Raw genomic sequence first — 26,759 nt, forward strand, 5'->3', positions numbered from 1 at the left:
TGTTTGTGTAAAGTATTAAACTCTCATTAAGGCCATTTCAATATTTAATATAGCTATTATTCTCGTGTGCATAGGTCAGTGATTGAGACTGGTGTAAATCGGACCTTCTTATTTGAGAAAGTTCCGTTTATCGACATGGATGAAAATGCACGTTTTATGGAAAGGTGGGTGGCTCTTAAAAGAACCTTTTTTTGTGGTGTCAACATGAACACTGTCAACACAAGTTTACTTCTTTGGGGCTGCCTTCTTTGCCTTGGCTGCTTTGGGCTTCGCTACCTTGACGACCTTTTTGGGGCTCTTGGTCGGTGCTTTCTTGACAGGTGCGGGCTTCTTAACCTTCTTGGGGCTCTTGGCAACCTTCTTAGCGGCGACGGGCTTCTTTGCAACGGCCTTTTTGGGAGACTTCTTAGCGGCGGCGGGCTTCTTTGCAACGGCCTTTTTGGGAGATTTCTTGGCGGTGGGCTTCTTTGCAACGGCCTTTTTGGGAGACTTCTTAGCGGCGGCGGGCTTCTTTGCTACTACCTTCTTGGGTTTTGCGACGGCGGCTTTCTTCGCCGTTTTCTTGACCGCCTCCTTGTTAATCTTGAAAGAGCCGGAGGCACCGGTGCCCTTGGTCTGGACCAGAGTACCCTTGACGACGAGGCTCTTGACGGCGATCTTGACGCGAGAGTTGTTCTTCTCCACGTCGTAACCACCGGCAGACAGCGCCTTCTTGAGCGCGGCCAGAGACACGCCGCTCCTCTCCTTGGATGCGGATACGGCCGTCACGATGAGCTCGGCGACGCTGGGGCCAGCTGCTTTCTTGGGCCTGGCTGCTGCTTTCTTCTTGGGGGCCTTGGCCGGAGCGGCGACGGCGACGGCTGGTGCGACTTCTGCCATGTCTGTAAAAAGTCTCGTTTGTTCTGGTATACACACTACAAGTGAGTCTATGAAGCTGCTCTGTGCGAATGATGCTCAACCCACCGTAGGGGGTTGTACTTAAATGCGACATGAGAACCATGTAGACTCAACCATCCCTGCTCGGAAATCTTTGCTGCCGAAATTCTCCGACGCCTGTGTTTTCTCCTCGTGAATAACTGGTCAAAAGTCACCGGTGGAGACGAGTTGAGGTCCAAATGCGAACGGGCCAGCGAGCAGACTTGTCTCCGTTCAGAATAAAGTCGTATGGGCCGCGAAGCCCTCCTTTATTTTGTAGTAACTCGCTCAAAACCCCACCGTTCGTCCGTCGGAGGGAGCGTTGCGCACAGCTTTTCCCGTGCTATTTGTCTTCTAAAGTGGTTTAAAGTGCATACGATTGCGTCCAGCACTCGTTATCCATATAGCCAGATTGTCTGACGAGGGAGTAAAACGATTGAGGGTCCCCCAATGTTGTGCGGGATGATGTAAATGTGAACTATTTTGGGGGCCGTAAAACACAGTTGCCAGGACGGGGCTGGGAGCTTTCTGGATGGTGTCCCTCTTCTTCTTCTTATAAAAAAACTTCGAGAATTCTTATATATATATATATATATATATATATATATATATATATATATATATATATATATATATATATATATATATATATATATATATATATATATAGCCTATTCTTATATATATATATATATATATAATATGTGGTATATTACTTGGAGCTGGTGTACTTGGTCAAGATCTTGGTGACCTCAGACACGGCGTGTTTGGCAAACTCGCCGGGGCGCATATACTTGTAGACCAGCTCCAAATGATATACCACATATTATAATATAGGCTATATTTGTACAGCAATCAGATTGACAGGACCACTCCAAATCACACAGATTTGGCCAACCTAATTTCCCTCTTCCTCATTTAGAAAGTATTAGATTGCCCGTATGTGCATGCTGTATATGAAACCGTTATTTATCAATTTAAGACAGCCAGAGTCAAGTCTCTTCTCAAGAAATCAACCCTTGACCCATATTCTGTCCACAACGACAGACCGGCATCCCTCCTCTCCTTCCATTCTAAAACCCTTGAACGTGCTGTATCTAGCCAACTATCTCCTTCAAAATAACTTCCTCGACCCTCACCAATCCGGCTATACGGCTGTGCATTCTACCGAAACTTTATTTTTCAGGTCTTATATCCCGTTTTATTATGTTACTGGTGTTGTATCCTGAACGAGTACTATTTTATTTGATTAAAGTTTTTTTTATTGTTGTAAGTCGCTTTGGACAAAAGGTAAATCTTCTATTTTTTTATTTTTAAAATTAAAATCATGTGGGTTTTTTGTCATGTCGGTCATCTGTTCCCTTTGCTTCTCTTTTATATCCATTCTGGTTACTTAGTGTCTAAATTTGACCATGTGCTGTTGTAAGGAGTCAATCTTATCAGACCATTCTAAACATCTTGATCAATGTTATGTTCTTCTACTGATTGTGTGTGTCTGTGTGACCGTTAAGAGAGCGCGTGCGTGCGTGCCCTTCTGTCCATATATATATATATATATATATATATATATATATATATATATATTATATTGAAATATCTATGCTTCTGTCGACATTGCTTCAAGGGATGCACATAATGCCAAACGTTGTCCTTAGCAGAAGCTCCTCCCTCTACAAAATGACACAAGAGGCGACAGCGCGCTTCCTGTACAGCCTGGTCTCAATCACGTCCTCGTTCCAGAGATAAATTCACAGCCACAACTTCATCGAAGTCATTCTTACTGTTCTGAACGTAAAGATGTCTGGCAGAGGCAAAGGAGGAAAGGGACTCGGCAAAGGAGGCGCCAAGCGTCATCGCAAGGTTCTCCGTGATAACATCCAGGGAATCACGAAGCCCGCTATCCGCCGCCTGGCTCGCCGTGGGGGCGTCAAGCGTATATCTGGTCTGATCTACGAAGAGACCCGTGGTGTGCTGAAGGTGTTCCTTGAGAACGTTATCCGTGATGCCGTCACCTACACCGAGCATGCCAAGAGGAAGACCGTCACCGCCATGGATGTTGTATACGCTCTGAAACGCCAGGGACGTACTCTGTACGGCTTCGGCGGCTAAACTATTCGTAAACTCAATCACCCCCTACAAAAAACAACGGCTCTTTTAAGAGCCACCCATCTCCTCACAAGAGAGTTGATTCCATTATTATAACACATTTTGTCAGGCCTGTACATTCAACGGGTTTAGCTGTCATGAAAAAAACTAGTGTTGTTCCGATACCATTTTTTGATCCCGATACCAATACCTGACCGTGCAGTACTTGCCGATACCGAGTACCGGTCCGATACCACGGCGTTTGAAAAAACATGTTTTTTGAGCCGCATACTCACCTCGATGTAAAATTATTGCTAACACTTAGTCTGGCCACTGCTCAAAACCTTTGTAAAACAGGAAAAAATGCTATAGAACTTTTTTTTATTGTCTACCTGGTATGGTGACAAGAAAATCAACCCCTTATAAAACCTGAAATGTGGCTCTCACAGATGCCAATCAGTGCAATATCCATTTAAGATATAAAACAGTCGTAGTAGTAGTGTACTCGCCGATACCGATACCAGCATTTTTGTGCGTATCGGTGGCCATGCCGATACTAGTATCGGTATCGGAACAACACTAAAAAAACATACGTTGCCAAATCAATGTCAACGCAAGTAAATGCGTAGTCTTGGCATTCCACGACTAGAAATGACCATCCCGCACGTGCACTCTAGAAAGAAAATGGTTATTATGGATTATTACGCACACAACACGGTGCAGCCCCTTTTTCTATTGCGCATCTAGTGATAATAATAATGCATGCCCTTGTCGTACCATCCCAAAATAACAATTCCTGGTAGTAATCGCTAGGCTGGTTGGGAGTTTGGGGGACTTGGTGTTCTATGTATATCATTCTCAATCTTCCTCTTGACGTTTTCGTGTTCATATCGCCATCGGAAACAAGGCAACCCGACAGCCGGGTGAAAAAGTAAGGAAGGGGTGGGGGGGAGGATCTCCCGCGTGTGCAGATAATGTATTTACCCGCGAGGCAGGCTAGAGCTTTGGAAATGGATGTCAGCAGCCGCCTAATTTGCATAGCCCCACCTTTATATTTCGTGTGTGCGTTTGCCACCTCTTCATTCGTTTCTGAGAAGTAACGAGCCACTATCAACATGCCTGAGCCTGCGAAGCCTGCGCCCAAGAAGGGCTCCAAGAAAGCCGTCACCAAGACCGCCAGCAAAACAGGTGTTAGTACCGGAATTTCCGGCCTGCGAGGTTTTTCCGACCCTACCAGATCCGGTCATAGGTTCAGCCCTTTCCGGCCATAGGTAGCGCTATGATTCGCTATGATTCGCGATGACAACGATGACAACGAAGACCCGTTAGTAGATCTGAAACTATGTGTTGTGTGTGTGTTTCGCGCGCATCGCGCGTGCGCGCGTGTGTGCCCGCGCGTGTGACCAATGTGTCACAGTGTGTGTGTTCAAGTGGTATCTTTGTAATCATGACACGGTAGACATTTCTAAGAATTTATTTCACTATTTCTGAGTATTTCACTACTCAGTTATACATTTTCCATAGTTTGCTTCAAATAGCTGTTATGTGATAATAAAGTAATAATAATAATAATAACATATATTTCAACCCTTTGTATATATACACATCTCTGCATTCTCTGTGCCATTATGCTTGTTAATCATTTTAATTCGTTAGAGTATGGGTAGAGTTAGAGTTAGTTATGGGTAGAGTGGGTTAGAGTTAGGGTATGAAATGAAAAAAAGATTCATTACCTTTAGCTATGGTTAATGTAATAGGGTCAACCATTACATATCTTCTCCTATTATCTTTTATCACTTTCTCTTCAGAGAATGGTAGAGATGTATTAATTACTATGGCCACCCCTCTTCTTACCATATGACGCAAGAAATACTTGGTTTACCAAATCCTTTCTCAATGTTTTGTAGTCTTCCTCAATCAGATGTGTTTTTTGTAGTAAAGCAACACGATTTAATGAAATGCAATGAATTTATTGTAAATCAATACAGCATGAAACCATATTTACATAAAAATGGATTGACCATACACAAACAAAAACGTATTCATTCACAAATTAGCTGGAATCAAGTAAAAACATTGTGTAGGTTAACCGAAATATAGCATGTGTACATATACATATATATCTTATTTGGGAAATGTTTGGGGCCTGTAGCCACATCTAACCCACGCCCATGGAGAGGATGGACTGACTCAGACAGCATGCACGTGTCAAAAGCCCCTCCCTCTGACATGACTCTAACTCTAGCTAGATCCAGACTCTAGCTGGAAGGAATAAGTGAATAAGGCCATCGGTCATCCACCGTTATCATTTGGGGTAATGTGACCAACATGTAGTTCACACTACTGTTCAGATTCAGTTTTATATTTGCGACTGCAAGCACACTAATTAATCAATCACTCTTCCGAACTGGGAGCCTTGAAACTTGCGCACACAGGGATGCCAAGATTGTCCTTGACCTCTAACAGAAATAAATCATAATCAATTTTAAGTTCAAATTCAAACAAAAATATTTCCAGCAATTCTTGTCGTTCTTCTTCGTCTTCAATCAGTGTCAATTTAGCCTCTATTTCCTCTCTCTGTATTTTGTCCAATTGCAGAAAAGCAGGCTCCTGGACCTTCCCTTACAGCCGGTGGGCGTTCTAGTTCATCCACTCCGCTCCCAGGAGGGTGGACTTGCCACGGTCTACAAGACAAAAACAGTTTAAAGTCCTCTTACAGTGGTCCATAGAAACAGTTCTACAGCCAGTGGTGTAGTGGCACCGTTTTCATATAAGGTTATAGTAATATACAGTACTGGTGAAGAGAAACATACCCTAGTTGTCGTCTTCTGTCCTCTTTTTCTTGGCGTCTTCCTCTTGCATTGTTGCATAGCTGTGGTCATTTCTTATGGCATTGTCTTCCTCTTGCATTGTTGCGGCATAGCTGTGGTCATTGCTGCCCACCACACTGTCAGACCGCTCACACTGAAGGAATAAAATGCATGGTGCAATCACAACTATTGAACTAACAAAAACCACTATTATTTACCATTCAGCATCATGCTCACCTCCTCTTCCCTCTTCCGCTTCTTGGGGACCCTGAAAACCGGCTGCAGTGACCCTTGGAGCAACGCTCTGGCCTCATCGGTCCAGTGGGCAAACCTCTGCCCGTGGCTTTGAGTGAGATAGTGACAGAATAAAAAAGTAAGCCAATGTATAACAAATGCGGTTTCGGAAGTTACATTTAAAGTGAAGTCTTACCCCTCAATCTGGAACCGTTCCATTAGAACGATGCACCACCATCTCCTCAGGCGTCCCATATCCCTCTAAAAAAATTGAGAGAAGAAATGTAAAGTCAAAATGGTTCTGTGCGCTTGGGCAATGGGTGTTTCCAGAGATATATATATGCTACAACAGCCAAACCGTTATGGTTTAGAATGTTAATGGTAACAGATTTAGTTTCCTCCTTGACTCTCCTCACCGTCGGAGAAGAAAAACACTGACCTCTGTGAACTGAAGTGGAGTGTCAGTGGTGAGACAGAATGCATACTGTGAAAGGCAAAGATCTGCTTATTAGGTTATGACCATTTCAAATGAACAACATTTTCAATAGAATAGAAAGGAATTTACCATCAACATGAAGACACCACAATCAATCCCTGTGTTTTGGCGAGGGAAACCCTGAAAGAATTGGACAAGGTGTTAATAGCAATATAACAGTTATGTGGTCAAAAGGATAATAAAGACATGTGCAAGTGCATGAGATGCAGGACAAAAGTACCTTGATGTCTCTGCCGTACATGGTTGCCCACTGGCCTGGGGCGATGCGATGAGCTAGATCACTGTCAAAATCCAGCATAAGAGTATTTGTGTCAGACAAATTGACTCTTAACTATATGAAAAATGCTACAATACAAGAACACCTAACAATGTCACTTATGACACAAAATAAATGTCTCTTTTCCCCCTAATATAGCACCAGAACATGGTATATTAATTACTCTTGCAATATGACTTAGTGAAAGAATGACAAGAGAATTAATATTACTGGGTTTCCTTACATTCAACATACTATTGCATGCTTTAAGAAAGATGAATGTTACGATAGCCACTGAACATGGTGTAAACAAAATAACTTGAAAACAGCCTTTGAACGAGGCTTTGAACAAGGCTTCTTGGAACAAGCCGAACATTATAATTCATAGTATCCTGTTACAGACATGTTGTTTGCTAAGAAAATGTGTTATAAATTAAATTGTATTAGTTGACAACCCTGGTCAATAAGCTGTCTTACTGTATTATTAGAATACTATGAATTATGTAGATTTCCCTTATAAGCCACAGAACAGGGCTGACTATTGTCGTTATGTTACAAAACCTAAAGACGCCATGGTAACAGCTGTCGCCAAAACCATCGGGGTTTAGCGAGTCCACCAAAAGCAGCTCCTTTGCTTTAGGTTTGATGATCTGTCAACCATTTACAAAGCAGATAACATTACATGCTCTCCTAAAACAGAAGAGAAATGTACAGCACAAGTTGAGTACATTTTTACTTTGACTGTTGAGAGGATTTGGATTACACTCACACAAAGCAAAAAGTGATCCGCTTTTCCTGGCTGTCGACTCCAGGCAGGGATGACGATGGCATCCTTGTGCAGGAGGTCCTTCTAGCATTTTAGAAGTTATTTTGCATTTTTTTAGGCTTGGGTGGTATCTATTTTTTTATTCCTTTTTATCGATTTCCATATACCATGATATACATCAATACCGCCCAAGCCTATGTCAAAGTCAAGCAACACAGGTCACAGGTAAAAGGAACTTACAGGAAGTCCAGCCACTGGGTCCATAGTCTTGGACTTCCAAAATGGGACTATGTACAAGTCCACAATGTGGATGTCTTTTCCCTATATTGACAGTTTTTCACAAAAAAGAAATGTTGTAATTAATTAGTGCAATATCAAGGGAAAACTGCACTACTTTTTGAAAAAGAAGTTACAGGTGTTAATGAATACCGGCATACATCTGCATAATTTATGTTTTAACAAATAACAAAACCTTACATGTTTTTATGTGGCCTCTTTGATGAATCTGAAACATGCGTTTCCAGTCTGCAACAGAGTAATATAAGTAAGTAACTTGTGCCGATAAGTTACTGTGAGGACAAGCAATGACAAGAATTCCAATGTACCTGTTCTGGTTATATATGGCAATTCAACTTTCTATTCTATTCTATACATACATTGGACTCCATGAGCTGAGGAAGGCCCAAGCTCCAAAAGTCCTTCCGCAACAGGCAGACATCCCCCTCCTTCACAATGATCTCCGTTTCAGATCTTTGTGGGTCCAGTACATACTTTAGCTACAAGTAATAGATATAAAACATACTTTAAATCAATAGCAAACATACAAAAGATGATTGCGTATCAAGTAGACATTTATATCTACCAGCATGTCCTGGGTTGGGGTCATAGCGCACAGATACGGAGGGACGACTGGTGGCTCAGGCTCTCTGGACTCTGATGGAGAGGATACAGTATTATGCAAGTATCACATACATACAGTTACTGCACATACACACTTAGTGTGTATGTCCTTGTATTAACAATAATAATACCTCTCAAATTAGGCCTGTTGAACGGCTTCAGCTGGGCAACGTTCACACCCTGCTTTAGCTGAGGCCCTTTGGTGCTGGACAGCATCACCACACCCTTGGGTGAGATGGAGGATATGATGTGCGGCCCAAACCAATTGGCCTCCAGTCGCCCTCCTTTCCGTCCCTCCTTCCTTTTGTTTGCCCGTAGGACCTCATCCCCAACTTTGAAGTCAAAGGATTTGACCCCCTTTTGTTTCTGGGCCTCGTAGGTCTTTTTCTGCCTTGCCTGGGCAATTTGGATGTTCTGGTAGATCTGAAAAATTGTTATCATTTAATTAATTTTCCCTTGAAACATATTCATATTTTATAGCATATATTGCCATTGTATGCATATTTGTTATTATTAGATATTATTATGCATAAATTGCAATTTTTACATCACCTTTGCATGTAGATCTGTAACTTCGACAGTCTTCGCCTGTACATCCTCCTCTGTCAAATCAACCACAACCACAGCTGAGTCGTCACCCTCCTCAGTCTGTGTTGTGTTGATGACACCTGGGCTGCGAGGGTGCCGTCCAAACAGTGCCATGTACGGGGTGTACCTGGTTGATCGCTGTAAAACAAAACAAAAGTACAATCAATAGCATTTCACCATCTTTCTATATTGTTTAAATTGTTTTTTGTTTCTTTCTATGTTTGTTTGAATTGTTTACATATGCAGTTGTTACACAATAGTAGGCTACCTGCTTAGAGGTGTTGATGCTCATTACGACGCCCCTCAAATGGACATCCCAGTCGTTCTGTCCCTCCCCACAGTACTTGGCAAGCGCAGTCTTCACGTTGCGGTTTGTGCGCTCGTCCTGTCCATTGGCCTGGGGGTGGTAGGGTGACGTGATGCAGTGTTTGACACCCAGAGCCTCAAAAACACCACGGTTGACCTGCAGATGCATTAGTGTATGCAATTAAATTAGATTAAATTACAATTATCAAATGTCACACATCACATACACTGTGTCTTATATAGATAACTGTACCTCATTCACAAATTCCCGTCCTTGGTCGGTAATGATCCTCTCTACCAGTCCAAAGTCAAGAAGAATGTTGACTATCTTCCTGGACACCTCATTGGCTGTTTTGGTGGTGAGGGGTTTTGCCACAACCCACTTGGTGAAGAGGTCGGTTGCAGTCAGAATGTATCTGCAATGAAAAATGCAGATTGTTCTCCATTAGCTACAGCATTGCAGCAGCTATTCCTCATGGGGTCCACCAAAAACTTGCTTCATAACTTTTATTGACTTATCCAATACATGATGTCAGCTTATCTCACTAGCTTTAACCAAAAGGGGTTACACATACTTCTGCCCAACATTCAGTAGCTACCTTTTGCCCTTTGCAGTGGTGGGAAGTGGACCAATGAGATCAATCCCCAGGACACTCCATGCCTCTTTCACTTGGATGGGATGGAGTACAGGTGCAACTGTCTTTATTTTCTCATGATGTTGACAGCGGGGGCACTCATCAACCTTTAAAACAGTGACATTTCAGAGGAAATTATCTAGAGTCAGAGAATTCTTGATGTGGTTGAGGCGTCATGTTGGTGGTGGTGGTCAGCTGCTGGGCTTAGTGCCTTAGGTGCAGAACCGCTGTGGTTGAGGGGCCGCGGCCTGTATGATGGTCTGGGTGTTCCAGTGCAGAATCAGATTGTGGTCAGTATGAGAATTACACAAGAGTTGGAGATCTTTGAGTAAAAGATCATTGCTAATGGGCAGTGTATAAATTACAATGTTCACACACATCATGCACTAATAACATCAAAAACTCACCCATTTTATGACATCCTCCCGCAAGGTGGACCAGAGGTAGGACGCAGTCACCTTCTCCAGCGTTCGGCGTCTCCCTGGATGACCCCCAGTCCCATGGTTGTCGTGGCACTCCTTCAGATCAAATCAAACTTCATTTGTATAGCCCATTTCTCACAAAAATGTGACACAATGTGCTTCACAGAGAGCAAATAAGATAAAACAACAATAGTACAGATGAAACAACAATAAAGACAGACATTTAAAAGGCGAGATTGAATAAGTAGGTTTTGAGGTCTCCAACAATGATAATCTTGTCATAATTGGGAAAGATGATGGACAAGAACTCAAGTCAGATAAGAAAGTTACCATCAGGACATCACGAACTCCATCCTTGTTGCACACCACCAAGCGATGTTTGTCCTTGTATTTGTCCTTATAGTACAACTCCTCACCTGATGCAGCAGGAAAATACAGCATTCATTTAGAAGTGCAAATATAAAGCCACAGGTTTTATGCACACAATAGTTAGCAGATGCTTAATGAGACACTCAATTTTGATACAGGCCTATGCATTTTCGCCATTTTCGACATTTCAAGCAGTGGCTTCAAGAGTGGATATAACATAGTTATTCACACTGACTTACCTTTCATCAAGTAATTCTTGGACGCCTTTAGAATCCTTGATTTAAGGTGTCCAGCCTTGGGTATGCCAGGAGGATACACACCATGCATCATGTAAAACTTCAATGCTGTATGAAACTCAAACTCCATCTTGTTTTCACCTAAACTCTCTCAGTCGCGCGCGGGTGCGCGCGCAACATCCATGTATCTTAAGGTCGCTACAGAGATTAGATCTATAAACAGCCAAAATTACTGATGGGTAAAAATGGCGGTCATCATGTGATCGGAAATCATCGTCGTCAGCGAATCATAGCGCTACCTATGGCCGGAAAGGGCTGAACCTATGACCGGATCTGGTAGGGTCGGAAAAACCTCGCAGACCGGAAATTCCGGTACTTACACCGGCAAGAAGCGCAGAAAGTCCAGGAAGGAGAGCTACGCCATCTACGTGTACAAGGTCCTGAAGCAGGTTCACCCCGACACCGGCATCTCCTCCAAGGCCATGGGAATCATGAACTCCTTCGTCAACGACATCTTCGAGCGCATCGCCGGCGAGTCCTCTCGCCTGGCCCACTACAACAAGCGTCGTACCATCACCTCCAGGGAGATCCAGACCGCCGTGCGTCTGCTGCTCCCCGGTGAGCTGGCCAAGCACGCCGTGTCCGAGGGCACCAAGGCCGTAACCAAATACACCAGCTCCAAGTAAACAGATTTTCGTCTGAATTACTTACCCCAAAAGGCTCTTTTAAGAGCCACCCACCCTATCAAAAAAAGCAATTCCATAGTGAGTTGAGCTCACGTGCTACAAATCAGTCGAACTTATATGCTGTACTGATTGTGTGTATTGTAACAAGTAAGTAAAATGTATTTATACAGCACCTTTCCCAGGCCAAGGGTCACAAAGTGCTTCACATAACGGAAGAAAACACAAATAAAACATAATACAAGACTGAAAGCCACAGCATGTTAAAACAGGCAGAAAGAATATATAACATAAGCATGTATAAGCCATATGTATCAATTACTCGATGTTACAATTTTCAAAGACTCCAGTCCTTGAACGCGCCGGAAGTTTTGCGCGCCTTTTTTGTTTTTCCACTCTGTCATTGTTTCTTTCAACTGCTGGAGTAGTGTACTCACTAGTCGTCTAAAACGGTTTCCGCTATTAATATAATGGACAGGAGTGACTACACTGCATACATACGCATGGCCAATTTCTCCGGACAGGTGGATTTAAACATAAATCATAAATATAATAATGGTTTAAACGGCGTTCAGATGTGGATAATCTAGTACAATCAAGAAGTTAGCCTACCACTACCGCCAAGACATGCCCACTTATCTATCGATAAAATGCTTTTATATCACCCCCATGATGTCATTATGAATGAATGAATGGTCTTTATTGTCATTGCTATAGTACAGGTACCAAACAACGAAATTTAGGAGGGGTGGCTCCCCTGGTGCTAGGAAAGAAAAGAAAAAAAAAAAACACAAGAAGGGAAGGAGCTGTACACTATCCACTATACTATACTGTACAGATAGACGACTAGGGTTGTCATATTGCACATAGTGTTATTGCACATTCATTTAAAGTGTCGCAGTTTGCAGGCTTGAAATGTACATATTTGTGCCTCAGCACTACACCAGATTTTTTTTCAGTCCAGCAACTGCCATCAATCCGTCCAGACTGTCCAGGGCCCAGAACCTAGGTCTTTGCTGTGTTCAGGGACAGGATGGCCCTGGGGTAGAAGCTGTGCTTCAGTCTGTTTGTCCTTGCGGCCATGGTCCCGTACCGCCTTTTCGAGGGCAGCCGGGCAAAGTGTTCGTACCCAGGGTGGGTTGGGTCTCTGGAGATCTTGGAGGCCTTCCTGAGACCTCTGCTTTTCTGTCATTCATTCTCAAGGCTAGATGTTTCAATCATCCCTGAAAGCTATCAATCGTGTGTGCTGGGACCAACATTTACGTTAAATAGTAGCAACAATGCCTATATTTAGAGGAAAGGGTAATCTAAAAATGTCTAAAAGATTTCTAATACCCTGTCACCTTTTGGGGACATCAAACACACGCAGCCAGTTGTCTCGTTTCAATTGTCGCTTGGTTTTACCAGGGCTGCCAAGTTTCACCAAAAGTGTTTTGTCTGAGAGCGTGAGAACTGGTTGAAATGCGTGAGTCTCACGGTGATTGCGTGTGACTTGGCAGCTCTGGTTTTACCATTGATTGATTGATTGAAAACTTTATTAGAAGATTTGCAGAAGTAGGTACATGACAGTACATATTACATACAAGGTCAACTAACAGGATAAAAACCCAAGAAAGCCACTGGCTTATTTCAATTGGGGTCCTTGATTCTCAATTCATCGTTACATGTAAGACAGACAAAAAAACTAGTACTATCTACAAGATAATACAGACAAATAACTATTACTATCTACAAGATAAACATACATCCATCATGGGAAGAACAATACAACAAAACATAAGGTATGTACAGCGGGTAGGACAGGTGGGGACATACACCACAGGTGGGGGCGGGGGACAAAACACAAAGTATGTACAGTGGGTAGTTCGGGTCTTTTAATCTGATTTTTGATTTAGAGGGTCGGGTCTTTTAATCTGATTTTTGATTTAGAGGGTCCCGTTACGGATTGCAGCCTCCTGTAAATGTTTTTTGAGAGTGGTTTTGAAGGTGGGCAGTGTTTTGCACTCCTTTAAGATTATAGGAAGGGCGTTCCACATTTTTACTGCATAGTTTGCAAACGAGTTTAACCCCTTGTTTGTGGTGCACCGCGGTTGAACGTGGTTCGTGGAGCTTCCTCTGGTGTTGTATGTGTGGACGTTTTTTGGAAATATGTTGACAGGTACTTGGGTGTCTTTGTGGTGTAGCGTATCTTGAAGACCAGGCCCAGTGCAAGCTGCTGCACTCTGTCAACTACTCGTAGCCAATCAAGGCTCAAAAAATGAGCAGCGGTTAGATGTGTCCTAGGGTTGAGGCCTAGCAGAAGCCTAACCAGTTTATTTTGGGCTGTCTGGAGTCTTGTTTTATGGGCCTTTGTGGTTCTATAGTACCATGATGTTACGGCATAGTCGAAGTGACATTGAATGAGAGCTCCTGATAGGGTCCTCAGTGTGTTTTTACTGACAAGTGAGGATATCCTGTACAAGAATCTAGTTCTATGGTTCACTTTTTTGATTACTTTTGCTGCCATTTTATCTCCGGAAAGATTTGCCTCTAAGATGGAGCCCAGGTATGTAATATCCTCTTTTCTTGTGATATTAATGTTACCCACTTTTATTTTAAAATTTTCAGCCTTTCTGAGTTTAGATGGGGATCCGTATAGGATGGTTTCAGTTTTACCTAGGTGTATTGATAGTTTATTGTCAGCTAGCCAGATGCAGATTCTACTCAGTTCAGTGCTTAGCGCTTTTTCCACCTGCAATATGTCCCTGTCAGAGACCAGCAGAGCCGAGTCATCCGCGAACAGGAACAAATTGCAATCACATGCTGATGACATGTCATTCACATATATTAGGAACAGTAAAGGTCCCAATATGCTTCCTTGTGGAACGCCGCAGGTCACTGGGAGGGGGGGGGACAGTGTTCCGTTCACACTAACCACCTGTTCCCTCCCCTCTAAGTAGGATTGCATCCAGCTCACCGATGTTCTATCGAACCCAATTGCTTTCAGTTTATCTAACAATATGTGGTGATCTACTGTGTCGAAGGCCTTCTGGAGGTCCAGCATGACCATGCCGCAGTACTTGCCCGAGTCCACCTCATGGTTGATGTGGTCGTTCAAATAGAGAAGGCATGTGTCAGTGGAATGGGATGTTCTAAAGAAAGTGTTTAAGCACTTAGCCACATCCAGCTTGTCTGTAAGGAGAGAATCTCCAGATTTTATGCTGATGTTTGTAGACCTGGTTTTGAGTTTTTGACTGCAACCTAGTTGGCTATTAAGTAGCTTCCAAAGGTCACGTGGTTTGTTTAAGTTTTCTTCGATTTTGTTATCGAGGTATTCTTTCTTAGCAGATTTGGTCATGGTAATTACCTGATTGCTTAGTTTGTTGCATTGTTTTTTAATTTTCTCAAAGTGGGTTTTGAGATCTTCGTTTAAGTGTTTCACTAATTTTGATTTGCATTTTTGAACTTCAGAGCATTTTAGGTCTCTGACTTTCATAGCATTTAGAATGTCCGAATTCATCCATGGTTCCGATCGGGCTTTAACCCTGGTGGTTCTCATGGGGGCTATACTGTCAATAATATTTTGGAATTTGGTTTTGAAACCTAGCCATGCCTCTTCAACCTGTGTGCATATCTGATTATGTCTTGGAATAATAGATACACGTACGTTTTCTCGAATTCAGTCGAGAAGTGAAAGTTTGTGAAAACATAGTGATAAAAGAAAGCCTAAAGCCAAGATAACCATTTAACTTGAATTATGCTGAATCGGCTAAAACATTTTTCTTTGGTCCAGCCAGTTAGAATCCTCCGTAGGACAACACGAATTAAGTATATAGTTCCGTTGACGCACAAGTAACAGTACTAGTGCTCCGTGGTAGACAAAAGTCGATGGCCCTTTCTCAATTGTAGAAACTCCATTCCTCGCGTCATATCTCCTGTCCCCTCGTCGCATCATAATTAAAATGCATTGGAGGAGAATATCTAGGTTGTTCCCCTATTCTCCTCCAATGCGATTTGAGAAGCAGCAAGTGAGACACGCAACAGAGGAAACGAGGAATCAAGTTTCTAACAGGGAAAGGGCCCTGGCTTTCAACTATATAATATATAACCCAATATATATAAAGCCCAATTTTACCCAATACTCAAGTATTCTGGTTAGGACATAAGTATTTAGTGATCCTAAAACTGTTGTTTGTTGTATTGAGTGGGCTCACTATATCCAAATCATATTGGTATGCATAAAAAAAGACAGAACCCATAACTTTAAAAAAAATATTATTTGTATGTGTTGGGAGTGTGTGTTTGGGTGAAGGGGGGATAGTTGGGAGGTGTGTGTGTGTGTGTGTGTGTGTGTGTGTGTGTGTGTGTGTGTGTGTGTGTGTGTGTGTTGGGTAGTGGGGTTGTGTGTTTTGGGGGGTGGGGAGTGGAAATGGGGGGATGTGTGTGTGTTGCCTCTTTAACGATTTAATTTACACAGCCCTTGCCCCTTTCAATAGACACAGTAGGCTCTCACGAAGCTTTCCCTGTCATTCAGATCTAGGACTGTGTACACGCACCGAAAAATGTCAAACAAATGCATTGCGATCGTAGGGACGTGGTACAAAGGAACACATTGTGCGTAAAACCATTTAGTATTATTTTTGTATTAGAAATAGCCTAATAATATGACATAAGCCGTCGAAATTGCAACAGTGCGCTTATCATGTAAAATGTGTAGTCATATGGATATCCTGCCCCCCCCAAAAAAACGACTGGAGCCCAACTAAAAGCTCATTCCGCACATTACAGCGAGGGATTTCAAGTCCTTTCCTATTTGTGTCAGTAAAACTGTTCTGCTATGACTTGTCATATGGTACCCTCTGGCATTCTGCGATCTCATTCTACTTTAACCCATCTATCGTCATATAAATAAGAGTAGTTAATGGAAAAAATCCTTTTGAGAAATATTGAGGTGGCTCTTAAAAGAACCTTTGGTTTTTGTTCATGATCATAGTCCGACACTCATCATCTTAGGCGCGCTCTCCACGGATGCGACGGGCCAGCTGGATGTCCTTGGGCATGATGGTCACCCTCTTGGCGTGGATGGCGCACAGGTTGGTGTCCTCGAACAGACCGACCAGGTAAGCCTCGCTGGCCTCCTGCAGGGCCATCACAGCAGAGCTCTGGAAGCGCAGGTCGGTCTTGAAATCCTGGGCGATTTCTCTCACCAAGCGCTGGAAGGGCAATTTGCGGATTAGCAGCTCGGTGGACTTCTGGTAACGACGGATCTCCCTCAGAGCCACGGTGCCAGGTCTGTAACGGTGAGGCTTCTTCACGCCGCCGGTGGCCGGGGCGCTTTTGCGGGCAGCCTTGGTGGCGAGCTGCTTCCTGGGGGCTTTGCCGCCGGTGGACTTACGAGCGGTTTGCTTGGTTCTGGCCATAATGCTACCTTCTTCTTGTAGAGTCAAAGTGTAGATATTCTTCACAAGACAACTTGCCACGTTTATAAAGCCGGAGCCGTCGTGCTCCGATTGGCCGGCGAATATAGACGAGCTCATTGGCCCGCGAATGTAGACGAGCTCATTGGCCCGTTGTCACCTCCTTCTCAGGCTGTCATTGGACACGAGCCCCGTGCACCCTTCCCGCCATAAATTAAAACTGTAAACCCCTCCTGCTCCCTCCATTGCGCGCTTCCCTTGTCCACCCGCCCCGCCCATGTGAATTATAATAATAAACATAATATGAAGATTTGTAAAAATCGGTGTTATGGGAAAATCCATAATTATTAGTCAACTGGCAGATGATACCACTGTTGTGATACCACTTTCTTAAGGACAACGACCCCAGCTATAGCTTTTACGCTATTCTCAGATGCATTAGGTTTGAGGCTGAATATGAATGAATGTGAGCTTATGGCCGTACAAGACTGCTAATGTAATTTCACAATATCCCTGTAAGGTACTGTTAAAATGTGTTTATGCTTATAGCCAGCACTCATCATGAAGGGAACATTGGTTGGCAACACCACGTGGCCAAAACAGAAGTGTGTTGTTGTGGGTGCGTTCTCAGCCTCACGAAGGTGTATGATGACTGTTGAACTTTGTGATTGTAGGCTTCAACATGAGGCACACTACGGTACACATAGCGGACAAACACCGTTTAGAGATGAAAATACAAATTGCACTTTTTGAGAGACAAGTGGTTGGCTCTTAAAAGAGCCTTTGGGGTTAAGTAGTTGGGTGAAAGCCGGAGTAGAGGTTTTACTTGGCTTTGGCGGGCTTCTCTGTCTTCTTGGGGAGAAGCACTGCCTGGATGTTGGGCAGCACACCACCCTGAGCGATGGTCACACCGCCCAGCAGTTTGTTCAGCTCCTCGTCGTTACGGACGGCCAACTGCAGATGACGGGGGATGATACGAGACTTCTTGTTGTCGCGGGCGGCGTTGCCGGCCAACTCCAGGATCTCAGCAGTCAGGTACTCGAGCACGGCGGCCAGGTAGACCGGTGCGCCAGCGCCAACACGATGGGCATAATTGCCTTTGCGCAGAAGCCTGTGCACACGGCCCACTGGGAACTGAAGCCCAGCACGAGAAGAACGGGTCTTTGCCTTTGCCCTGGCCTTGCCTCCGGTTTTGCCTCTTCCTGACATGGTGACGGTTTAGCGGGATCTCAAAGAAGCTGAAGAAAATAATTTCAAATAACGGTTCTGCCGCTTGGAGCGTTGTTCTTATAGCTCGCCTTGACGGCGTTCATTGGCCACTGGGTCGACGTCACCTCATCCAATCAAGAGACAGAGATTGTGGATACATTGTGAATATTGAAGATTGTCTTTGTGAGTTTCCCTCGCGCGCCAGAAATCGAAGTTCAAATCAAACTCGCCCCACGTGACATATTCAGTGTACTAAAACTAGTATATGTCATAATAATAATAATAATAATAATAATATATAATTGATACGTATATAATATGTACATTGTGAAGTGCATTCCCAGCTCTCTGTAGTTCGTTACTCCTGACTGAGCGAAAAGTTGTCTGTTATCTCCCGCCTTTCTGTCCAAATATAACGTAATGGTGTAACGGAAAGAGTATCTCATAACTATCTGTATATGTTGATATTATATGCAACTTTATGGACACTGTCATACCCCCACCATCCTCTCCCGCACACAGCTCTACCGAGTGACACTTTATAGTGTCAAAGTGTAAACTAGACCTTGATGTCAAATCTCTCATTACTGCTCATTATTTACTCAATAAGTAAAAACATGATTGTCGTGTTTGTAAGTCCGTGCTTGACACTGACACTGGGGGCGGCTGTGGCGGAGGTAGAGCCGCTGTCTAATGATCACAAGTTTGGCAGATCGGCGGTTCGAGCCCCAGCTGGCCACATGTCGAAGTGTCCTTGGGCAAGACACTGAACCCCAAATTGCTCCCAGTGAGCCGGCCGGCGCCTTGCATGGTAGCTTGCCGCCATTGGTGTGTGAATGAGAGGCCGTTGTAAATCGCTTTGGATAAAGGCGCTATATAAGTCAGTCCATTTACACTGGTGTAAAATACTTTCTAAAATAAACACTCGACTTTTTCTGTCGTCATGGATGATCATGCGTTTTTACGAAAATGTGGGTGGCTCTTAAAAGAGCCTTTTAGTGGTACAAATTGTGTCGGAAAGAACACTTTGAATGTTTACTTCTTCTTTGGGGCTGCCTTTTTTGCCTTGGGCTTCACCGTTTTGGGTTTGGCTACCTTGGGCTTGGCTGCCTTGACGGCCTTTTTGGGGCTCTTAGCCGGAGCCTTCTTGACCGGTGTGGCCTTCTTCGCCTTCTTGGGGCTCTTGGTGGCCTTCTTGATGACTGCCGCGGGCTTCTTTGCCTTCTTGGGAGACTTCTTGGCCGCAGCAGCGGGCTTCTTTGCCTTTTTCGGAGACTTCTTGGCAGCGGCGGGCTTCTTTGCGGCCGCCTTCTTGGGTTTCGGGGCGGCGGATTTCTTCGCCGGCTTCTTGACCGCCTCGGTGGCTTTCTTGTTGAGCTTGAAAGAGCCGGAGGCCCCGGTGCCCTTGAGCTGGAGCAGAGTGCCCTTGGTGACGAGGCTCTTGACGGCGACCTTGACGCGGGAGTTGTTCTTCTCCACGTCGTAGCCACCGGCCGAAAGCGCCTTCTTGAGCGCGGACAGGGACACGCCGCTCCTCTCCTTGGATGCGGACACGGCCGTCACGATGAGCTCGGCGACGCTGGGGCCAGCTTTCTTGGGCCTGGCTGCTGCCTTCTTCTTGGGGCTCTTGGCCGGCGCGGGGGCTGCTGCTGGTGCGACTTCTGCCATGTCTGTAGAAAGTCTCGTTCGTTCCGGTAAACCAACTAGTCTGCAAAGCTGCTCTGTGAGAATGAAGCTCAACCCGGAGCAGGGGCTGTCCTTAAACGCGGCATGAGAACCGTGCAGACTCAACCATCCCTGCTCAGCAGTCGTAGCTGCCGAAATACTTGGGCGCCTGTGTTTTCTCCTCGCGAATAACGGGCCAAAAGTCACCGGTGGTGCCGAGTTGAGGTCCAAATGCAAACGGGCCAGCGAGCAGACTTGCCTCCGGTTAGAATAAAGTCATGTGAGCCGCGAAGGCCTCGTGAGTTTTGTTGTGACTCGATCAAAACCCCACCGTTGCACCGTCGGAGGGAGCGGTGCGCACAGCTTTTCCTGTGTTATTTGTCTCCTAAAGTGGCTAAAAGTGCATATGATTGCGACCAGCACTCGTTGTCCAGGTAGCCAGGTTGTCTGGCAAGGGAGTACAAAGGTTGAGGGTCCCCCGATGTGGTGCGGGGTGTTATAAATATGAGCTCTTTTGGTGGTCGTGAAACACAGTCGCGGGGATGGGGCTGAGAGGTTGTCCCTATAGGTGATTTTTCAGATGGTGTCCCTCTCCCTCCTATTAAATCTAGACAAGACAGGTGAAAGCCATAGATAGACTATGGTTGCTGCATGTCGACTCTGAGGAATCAATTGCGATATTATCACCAGAATTGTGTCTCCTTGACCTGTCTGCTGCCTTCGACACAGTCAATCACCAGATCCTTCTCTCCATCCTCTCAGACCTGGGCATCTCTGTCACCGCACACTCCTGGTTTTCTTCCTACCTGGCGGGCCGCTCCTACCAGGTGACCTGGAGAGAATCGCTATCTTCTCCACGAACCCTCTCCACTGGAGTTCCCCAGGGTTCCGTCCTAGGGCCCCTACTCTCCTCCCTCTACACCAAGTCTCTTGGCTCGGTAATCTCTTCACATGGGCTCTCCTACCACAGCTACGCAGACGACACTCAACTCTTCCTGTCCTTCCCCCCGTCTGATGTACACGTGGCAACCCGTATCTCAGCATGTCTCGCTGACATTTCAACTTGGATGGCTGACCACCATCTCAAGCTTAATCTTAACAAGACCGAGCTCCTCTTCATCCCCGGGAAAGCCTGCCCTCTCCAAGACTTCTCCATCACAGTGGAGAACTCTACTGTAACCCCCTCCCTGACAGCCAAGAACCTTGGAGTGATCCTGGATAACCGACTATCCTGTGCGGAGAACATTGCAGCAACGGCTCGCTCCTGCAGATTCCTCCTCTACAACATCAGAAGGATACGACCATTCCTTACCAGAGAGGCAGCGCAACTCTTGACCCAGGCACTGGTCATCTCCCGCCTGGATTACTGCAATGTACTCCTGGCTGGGCTCCCCGCTTCAGCCATTAGACCTCTGCAGCTCATCCAGAATGCTGCTGCCCGGCTGGTATTCAACCTCCCCAAATACTCGCATGTCACCCCTCTCCTTCGCACCCTGCACTGGCTCCCGATAGCAGCTCGCATCAGATTCAAGACCCTGGTGCTTGCATACCAGGCAGCTAAAGGGACAGCCCCTGCCTACCTGAAGGAAATGGTAACCCCCCAAACCCCTGCCCGCTCACTCCGCTCCTCCACCTCGGCTGGCCGACTGGCCCCACCTCCTCTACACAGCAGTCGGGCTGCCCGATCACGTCTCTTCACAACACTGGCTCCCCGCTGGTGGAATGAGCTCCCCACGGCTGTCAGAACGGCAGAGTCACTACCCATCTTCCGTCGTAGACTGAAGACCCATCTCTTCAGGTTACATCTTAACTGCTCCTCCTGAGACATCTTCTGACCCTCACCACTACGTCTCCTAAAGACACCCGCTTTCCCCTCTACTGTGTCCCTAAGAACTTCTATTGCCCCCCTTGTACTGTTTCTCAGTTTCTCCAGTAATTAAAAAATAAAATAAAAAAAGTTTTAGTAGAAGGCGATAATAGAGAGAAGGTTTTTCCTTCTATCAGTGGCCCCGGGCCTGAGCTAGAGTACTCTTCCTGCAACGAATGGTGGACTGCTGATTCACATGCTTAGTATTCAAATATATTGATTGTAAGTCGCTTTGGAATAAGGCGTCTGCTAAATGCCAAAAATGTAAATGTAAATGAGGACATCAGCAGCCTTATGATGAATATGTTCGGCTACTAAACTAGTTGGTAACTAGCTGAAATTGCAATCATAACTTTGTTTGTAAATAAATAAATAATAATAGTAATAAGTAAATTCAATAAATTAAATGTGCTTATGTATGTGTTGTTTATCGATGGTGACGTAGTCAGCCTGCCTCCTCTCTCCATGTGTTTGTGGGTCTTTGTGGACCGGGGTGTTTAAATTACATCACATTTGTAATGTAACATAATATAATATAATGGTTCTGCCGCTGCTTGGCTGTCCTTGAGCCTCGTATTAATCGTATTAATATTCACCAATAATACAATAATATATATGCTTATGACACTGTTGTACAGTATGCTATTGCCCCCACGACTGACCAGGCTCTTTCTGAGCTACAGTCTGCATTCACTGTCCTGCAGAGAGCATTTGGTGGGCTGAGAATGAGAATGATACTTAATGTTGGAAAGATAAAAATCTATGTTCTACCATATCACAAGTTGTTTTTATTTGATTCATGTTTGCATCTTGGGTGTGTCCCGCTACCTGGGCAGTTCGTTCATGGCGGTGTTTGATTATCGCTTTATCATAGATGATAGTTGTTATCCTCATCATTGCATTCTGTATAAATGGCTGGCTGGACCGTTAAATCCTGTAGATCTATTCATAACTCATTTTTGTATATAAAGCCCTACTACATAAACAAAACCCGCTACCTAGTGGTATTATTACAATTCAAAGACATGCATGACCGAACTCGTTCACATCATTGGTTCTTGAGGTTCTGTCCAGGTAGCTGACTAGTGAGCCTGCATCAACCTTAATGCTATTCAAGTGCAAGAAGATTACATTTGTCTTCGCCGTTCAAGATACACACATTCATCTGCTGTGGAGCAGTAGCAGGCGGTCTGATTCTCCCTGGAGGTGATGGTAGATCCACATGTGAACGCCGTTTAAACTATTATTATATTTTATTATTTATTTTAAATCCACCTGTCCCGAGAAATTGGCCATGCGTATGTATGCAGTGTAGTCACTCCTGTCCATTATATTAATAGAGGAAACCGTTTTAGACAACTAGTGAGCAACAAACAAGTGAGGAACAAAAAAAGGCGCGCAAAACCTCCGGCGCGTTCAAGGACTGGAGTCTTTGAAAATTGTAACATCGAGTAATTGATACATATGCCTTATACATGCTTGTTATGTTATGTATGCTTTCTGCCTGTTTTAACCTGCTGTGGCTTTCACTCCTGTATTACTATGTTTTATTTGTGTTTTCTTCCTTGTTATGTAAAGCACTTTGAGACCCTTGGTCTGGGAAAGGTGCTGTATAAATACTGTATAATTTTACTTACTTGTTACAATACACACAATCAGTACAGCATATACATTCGACTGATTTGTAGCACGCGAGGTCATCTCACTATGGAATTGCTTTCTTTTTTGATAGGGTGGGTGGCTCTTAAAAGAGCCTTTTGGGGTAAGCAGTACAGACGAAAATCAGTTTACTTGGAGCTGGTGTATTTGGTTACGGCCTTGGTGCCCTCGGACACGGCGTGCTTGGCCAGCTCACCGGGGAGTAGCAGACGCACGGCGGTCTGGATCTCCCTGGAGGTGATGGTACGACGCTTGTTGTAGTGGGCCAGGCGAGAGGACTCGCCGGCGATGCGCTCGAAGATGTCGTTGACGAAGGAATTCATGATTCCCATGGCCTTGGAGGAGATGCCGGTGTCGGGGTGGACCTGCTTCAGGACCTTGTACACGTAGATTGCGTAGCTCTCCTTCCTGGACTTTCTGCGCTTCTTGCCGGTTTTGGTGGCGGTCTTGGTGACGGCTTTCTTGGAGCCCTTCTTGGGCGCAGGCTTCGCAGGCTCAGGCATGTTGATAGTGGCTCGTTACTTCTCAGAAACGAATGAAGAGGCGGCAAACGCACACCCGTAATATAAAGGTGGGGCTATGCAAATTAGGCGGCTGCTGACATCCACTTCCAAAGCTCTAGTCTGCCTCGCGGGTAAATACATTATCTGCGCACGCGCGGGCTCCTCCCCCCACCCCTTCCTTACTTTTTCACCCGGCTGTCGGGTTGCCTTGTTTCCGATGGCGATATGAACATGAAAGCGTCAAGAGGAAGATTGAGAATGATATACATAGAACACCAAGTCCCCCAAACTCCCAACCAGCCTAGCGATTACTACCAGGAATTGTCCTTTTGGGATGGTACGACAAGGGCATGCATTATTATTATCACTAGATGCGCAATAGAAAAAGGGGCTGCACTGTGTTGTGTGCGTAATAATCCATAATAACCATGCGCATGTGGGATGGTCATTTCTAGTCGTGGAATGCCAAGACTACGCATTTACTTGCGTTGACATTGATTTGGCAACGTATGTTTTTATTCATGACAGCTAAACCCGTTGAATGTACAGGGGCCTCATTCATAAAGAAGTACTTGAACGTCATCTTTGACTTTCACGTAAGCAGTTTTCTAAACGGACGTAAGCATTATTTATAAAACGGGCTGAGATGGTTTAAAGTTGCGTACGTGCTTCCTTCTATAAATACCAAACATACTTGGAATTGAACGCAGGTGAATGAGGTTTGTATTAACGCCCTGTGAGGCTCAATTATAGCGGCTGAATGAAGCCAAGTGCTATAATATAATATAATACAGACAGACAATACTGACAATATTATATACTGTCTGTATTATATTATATTATAGCACTTGGCTTCATTCAGCCGCTATTTGAGCCGCCATCACAGGGCGTTAATACTATATGGAATGGACTTTATTTGTCATTGCTACAGTACAGGTACCAAACAACGAAATTTAGGAGGGGTGGCTCCCCTGGTGTTAGGAAAGGGGGAAAAAAAACATTTTAGAAAAAGCATAAAATCACAAGAAGGTAAGGAGCTGGTTTACATAAATAAAGGCTATGTACACAATCCACTGTACTATACTGCACAGATAGTCAACTAGGGTTGTCATATTGCACAAAAGTATTTTTTCACGTTATTTTAAAGTGTCACAGTTTGCAGGCTTGAAATGTACATGTTTGTGCCTCAGCACTAGCTGCCATACAATCCGTCCGGACTGTCCTGGGCCCAGAACTTAGGGTAGGCGTGCGTCTGGAAGCGGGAGAGGGCAGTAATACCACGTTCATTGATAAAATGACATAAGGGATGCAAAGGGGGGATGGCAGTTTTAGAAGGGGGATGATTTGGACTGTTTTTATTTCAGGGGGGGTGCCATCCCGACTCAACTCGAAATCCAGTATCATTTAGCGCGTGGCCGGGCAAGGCATAGGCATGTTGAAGAGAGATAGACAGCTCCGGAGGGATATAAAGAAAGACTGAAATACAATTATAAACATCAGTTGCCTTTAAATATTGAATTTAACTCATTTTCTCGGCTGGTAACAACATCGTTAATTTTATGACGAGCCACTTAATTAAACTTCGCATGAATTACATGTAGACAACGTTTTTCCAGTGCGGCTCACATGCCTGTAATAACTCCGCATAACTAGTAGGTAATGTACGTAAGCAAGTTGAATACTCGACGTCGAGCTACGATCGTTTCCACGTTCAAATCGACTCACGTTGAAATTTTATAAATCACTACGTTGACGTGGTTTTCTACGTACGACACGGGTAAGATCAACATTTGATCTAAGCACGTGTTATGAATGAGGCCCCAGGCCTGACAAAATGTGTTATAATAATGGAATCAACTCTCTTGTGTGGAGATGGGTGGCTCTTAAAAGAGCCGTTGTTTTTTGTAGGGGGTGGTTGAGTTTACGAATAGTTTAGCCGCCGAAGCCGTACAGAGTACGTCCCTGGCGTTTCAGAGCGTATACAACATCCATGGCGGTGACGGTCTTCCTCTTGGCATGCTCGGTGTAGGTGACGGCATCACGGATAACGTTCTCAAGGAACACCTTCAGCACACCACGGGTCTCTTCGTAGATCAGACCAGAGATACGCTTGACTCCCCCACGGCGAGCCAGGCGGCGAATAGCGGGCTTCGTGATTCCCTGGATGTTATCACGGAGAACCTTGCGATGACGCTTGGCGCCTCCTTTTCCGAGTCCCTTTCCTCCTTTCCCTCTTCCAGACATATTGAGTTCAGTAAGATTATGGCTTCGATGAAGTTGTGGGTTGAATTTATCTCAGCTACGAGGACGTGATTGAGACCAGGCTGTACAGGAACCGCGCGCTATCGCTTGCCTCTTTTTTTCTTTTTTCTTGTGGGGGATTTTTGTCGAGGGAGGAGCTTCTGCTAGGGACAACGTTTGGCATTATAGGCATTATTGAAGCAAAAGGACATCACACACACACACACACACACACACACACACACACACACACACCTTTACTGATCCCTACTGCCCTCAGGAGCCTTGTGGTGGAGCTGGCTACAAAGCCTCTGCAGCCCACCTCCACTGGCCACACCTTCACGTTCCAGCCCCGCCCCTCTGCTTCGACTGCTAAGTTGGCATACCGCAGCCTCTTCCGTTCGAATGCCTCATCGATGGCCTCCTCCCATGGGACCGTCAGTTCTACGATGAAGACACGCCGGCAGGACTTGGACCAGAGGACTAGGTCTGGGCGCAGGTTGGTCGCTGCAATTTCG

At 44.9% G+C, this 26,759-nt stretch overlaps 8 protein-coding genes and 1 long non-coding RNA gene across 9 annotated transcripts; 2 read left to right on the top strand and 7 right to left on the bottom strand.

Annotated features, from left to right (window-relative positions):
• Positions 1-225: 225 nt before the first annotated feature.
• Positions 226-879, bottom strand: LOC308175597 (histone H1-like; the record flags this gene model as incomplete). The annotated part of the gene is made up of 1 exon (XM_080550247.1): positions 226-879. One exon carries the CDS (start codon positions 877-879, stop codon positions 226-228), a length of 654 nt encoding a protein of 217 aa, XP_080406373.1.
• Positions 880-2,712: 1,833 nt separating this feature from the next.
• Positions 2,713-3,024, top strand: LOC308155773 (histone H4; the record flags this gene model as incomplete). Its single annotated transcript, XM_080529146.1, has 1 exon — positions 2,713-3,024. The coding sequence occupies one exon, from the start codon at positions 2,713-2,715 to the stop codon at positions 3,022-3,024; it is 312 nt and encodes a 103-aa protein (XP_080385272.1).
• A 1,936-nt stretch (positions 3,025-4,960) lies between these two features.
• LOC308175758 lies at positions 4,961-6,300 on the bottom strand. The gene is made up of 3 exons (XR_013937981.1): positions 6,241-6,300; positions 5,814-6,153; positions 4,961-5,684 (listed from the first exon to the last, which is right to left on the bottom strand). It is a non-coding gene; the product is annotated as an uncharacterized lncRNA (long non-coding RNA).
• Positions 6,301-11,341: 5,041 nt separating this feature from the next.
• On the top strand, positions 11,342-11,704 carry LOC308155794 (histone H2B-like; the record flags this gene model as incomplete). The annotated part of the gene is made up of 1 exon (XM_080529167.1): positions 11,342-11,704. One exon carries the CDS (start codon positions 11,342-11,344, stop codon positions 11,702-11,704), a length of 363 nt encoding a protein of 120 aa, XP_080385293.1.
• A 4,985-nt stretch (positions 11,705-16,689) lies between these two features.
• LOC308175714 (histone H3.2) lies at positions 16,690-17,100 on the bottom strand (the record flags this gene model as incomplete). Its single annotated transcript, XM_080550262.1, has 1 exon — positions 16,690-17,100. The coding sequence occupies one exon, from the start codon at positions 17,098-17,100 to the stop codon at positions 16,690-16,692; it is 411 nt and encodes a 136-aa protein (XP_080406388.1).
• Positions 17,101-17,919: 819 nt separating this feature from the next.
• On the bottom strand, positions 17,920-18,306 carry LOC308175727 (histone H2A-like; the record flags this gene model as incomplete). The annotated part of the gene is made up of 1 exon (XM_080550275.1): positions 17,920-18,306. The coding sequence occupies one exon, from the start codon at positions 18,304-18,306 to the stop codon at positions 17,920-17,922; it is 387 nt and encodes a 128-aa protein (XP_080406401.1).
• Positions 18,307-19,341: 1,035 nt separating this feature from the next.
• On the bottom strand, positions 19,342-19,974 carry LOC308175683 (histone H1-like; the record flags this gene model as incomplete). Its single annotated transcript, XM_080550256.1, has 1 exon — positions 19,342-19,974. One exon carries the CDS (start codon positions 19,972-19,974, stop codon positions 19,342-19,344), a length of 633 nt encoding a protein of 210 aa, XP_080406382.1.
• Positions 19,975-23,625: 3,651 nt separating this feature from the next.
• LOC308175736 (histone H2B-like) lies at positions 23,626-24,000 on the bottom strand (the record flags this gene model as incomplete). The annotated part of the gene is made up of 1 exon (XM_080550284.1): positions 23,626-24,000. One exon carries the CDS (start codon positions 23,998-24,000, stop codon positions 23,626-23,628), a length of 375 nt encoding a protein of 124 aa, XP_080406410.1.
• A 1,932-nt stretch (positions 24,001-25,932) lies between these two features.
• On the bottom strand, positions 25,933-26,244 carry LOC308175747 (histone H4; the record flags this gene model as incomplete). Its single annotated transcript, XM_080550295.1, has 1 exon — positions 25,933-26,244. One exon carries the CDS (start codon positions 26,242-26,244, stop codon positions 25,933-25,935), a length of 312 nt encoding a protein of 103 aa, XP_080406421.1.
• Positions 26,245-26,759: the final 515 nt, after the last annotated feature.

This window comes from Nansenia antarctica, assembly GCF_963989245.1.
Source record: "Nansenia antarctica genome assembly, chromosome: 1".
Lineage (NCBI taxonomy): Eukaryota > Metazoa > Chordata > Actinopteri > Argentiniformes > Microstomatidae > Nansenia > Nansenia antarctica.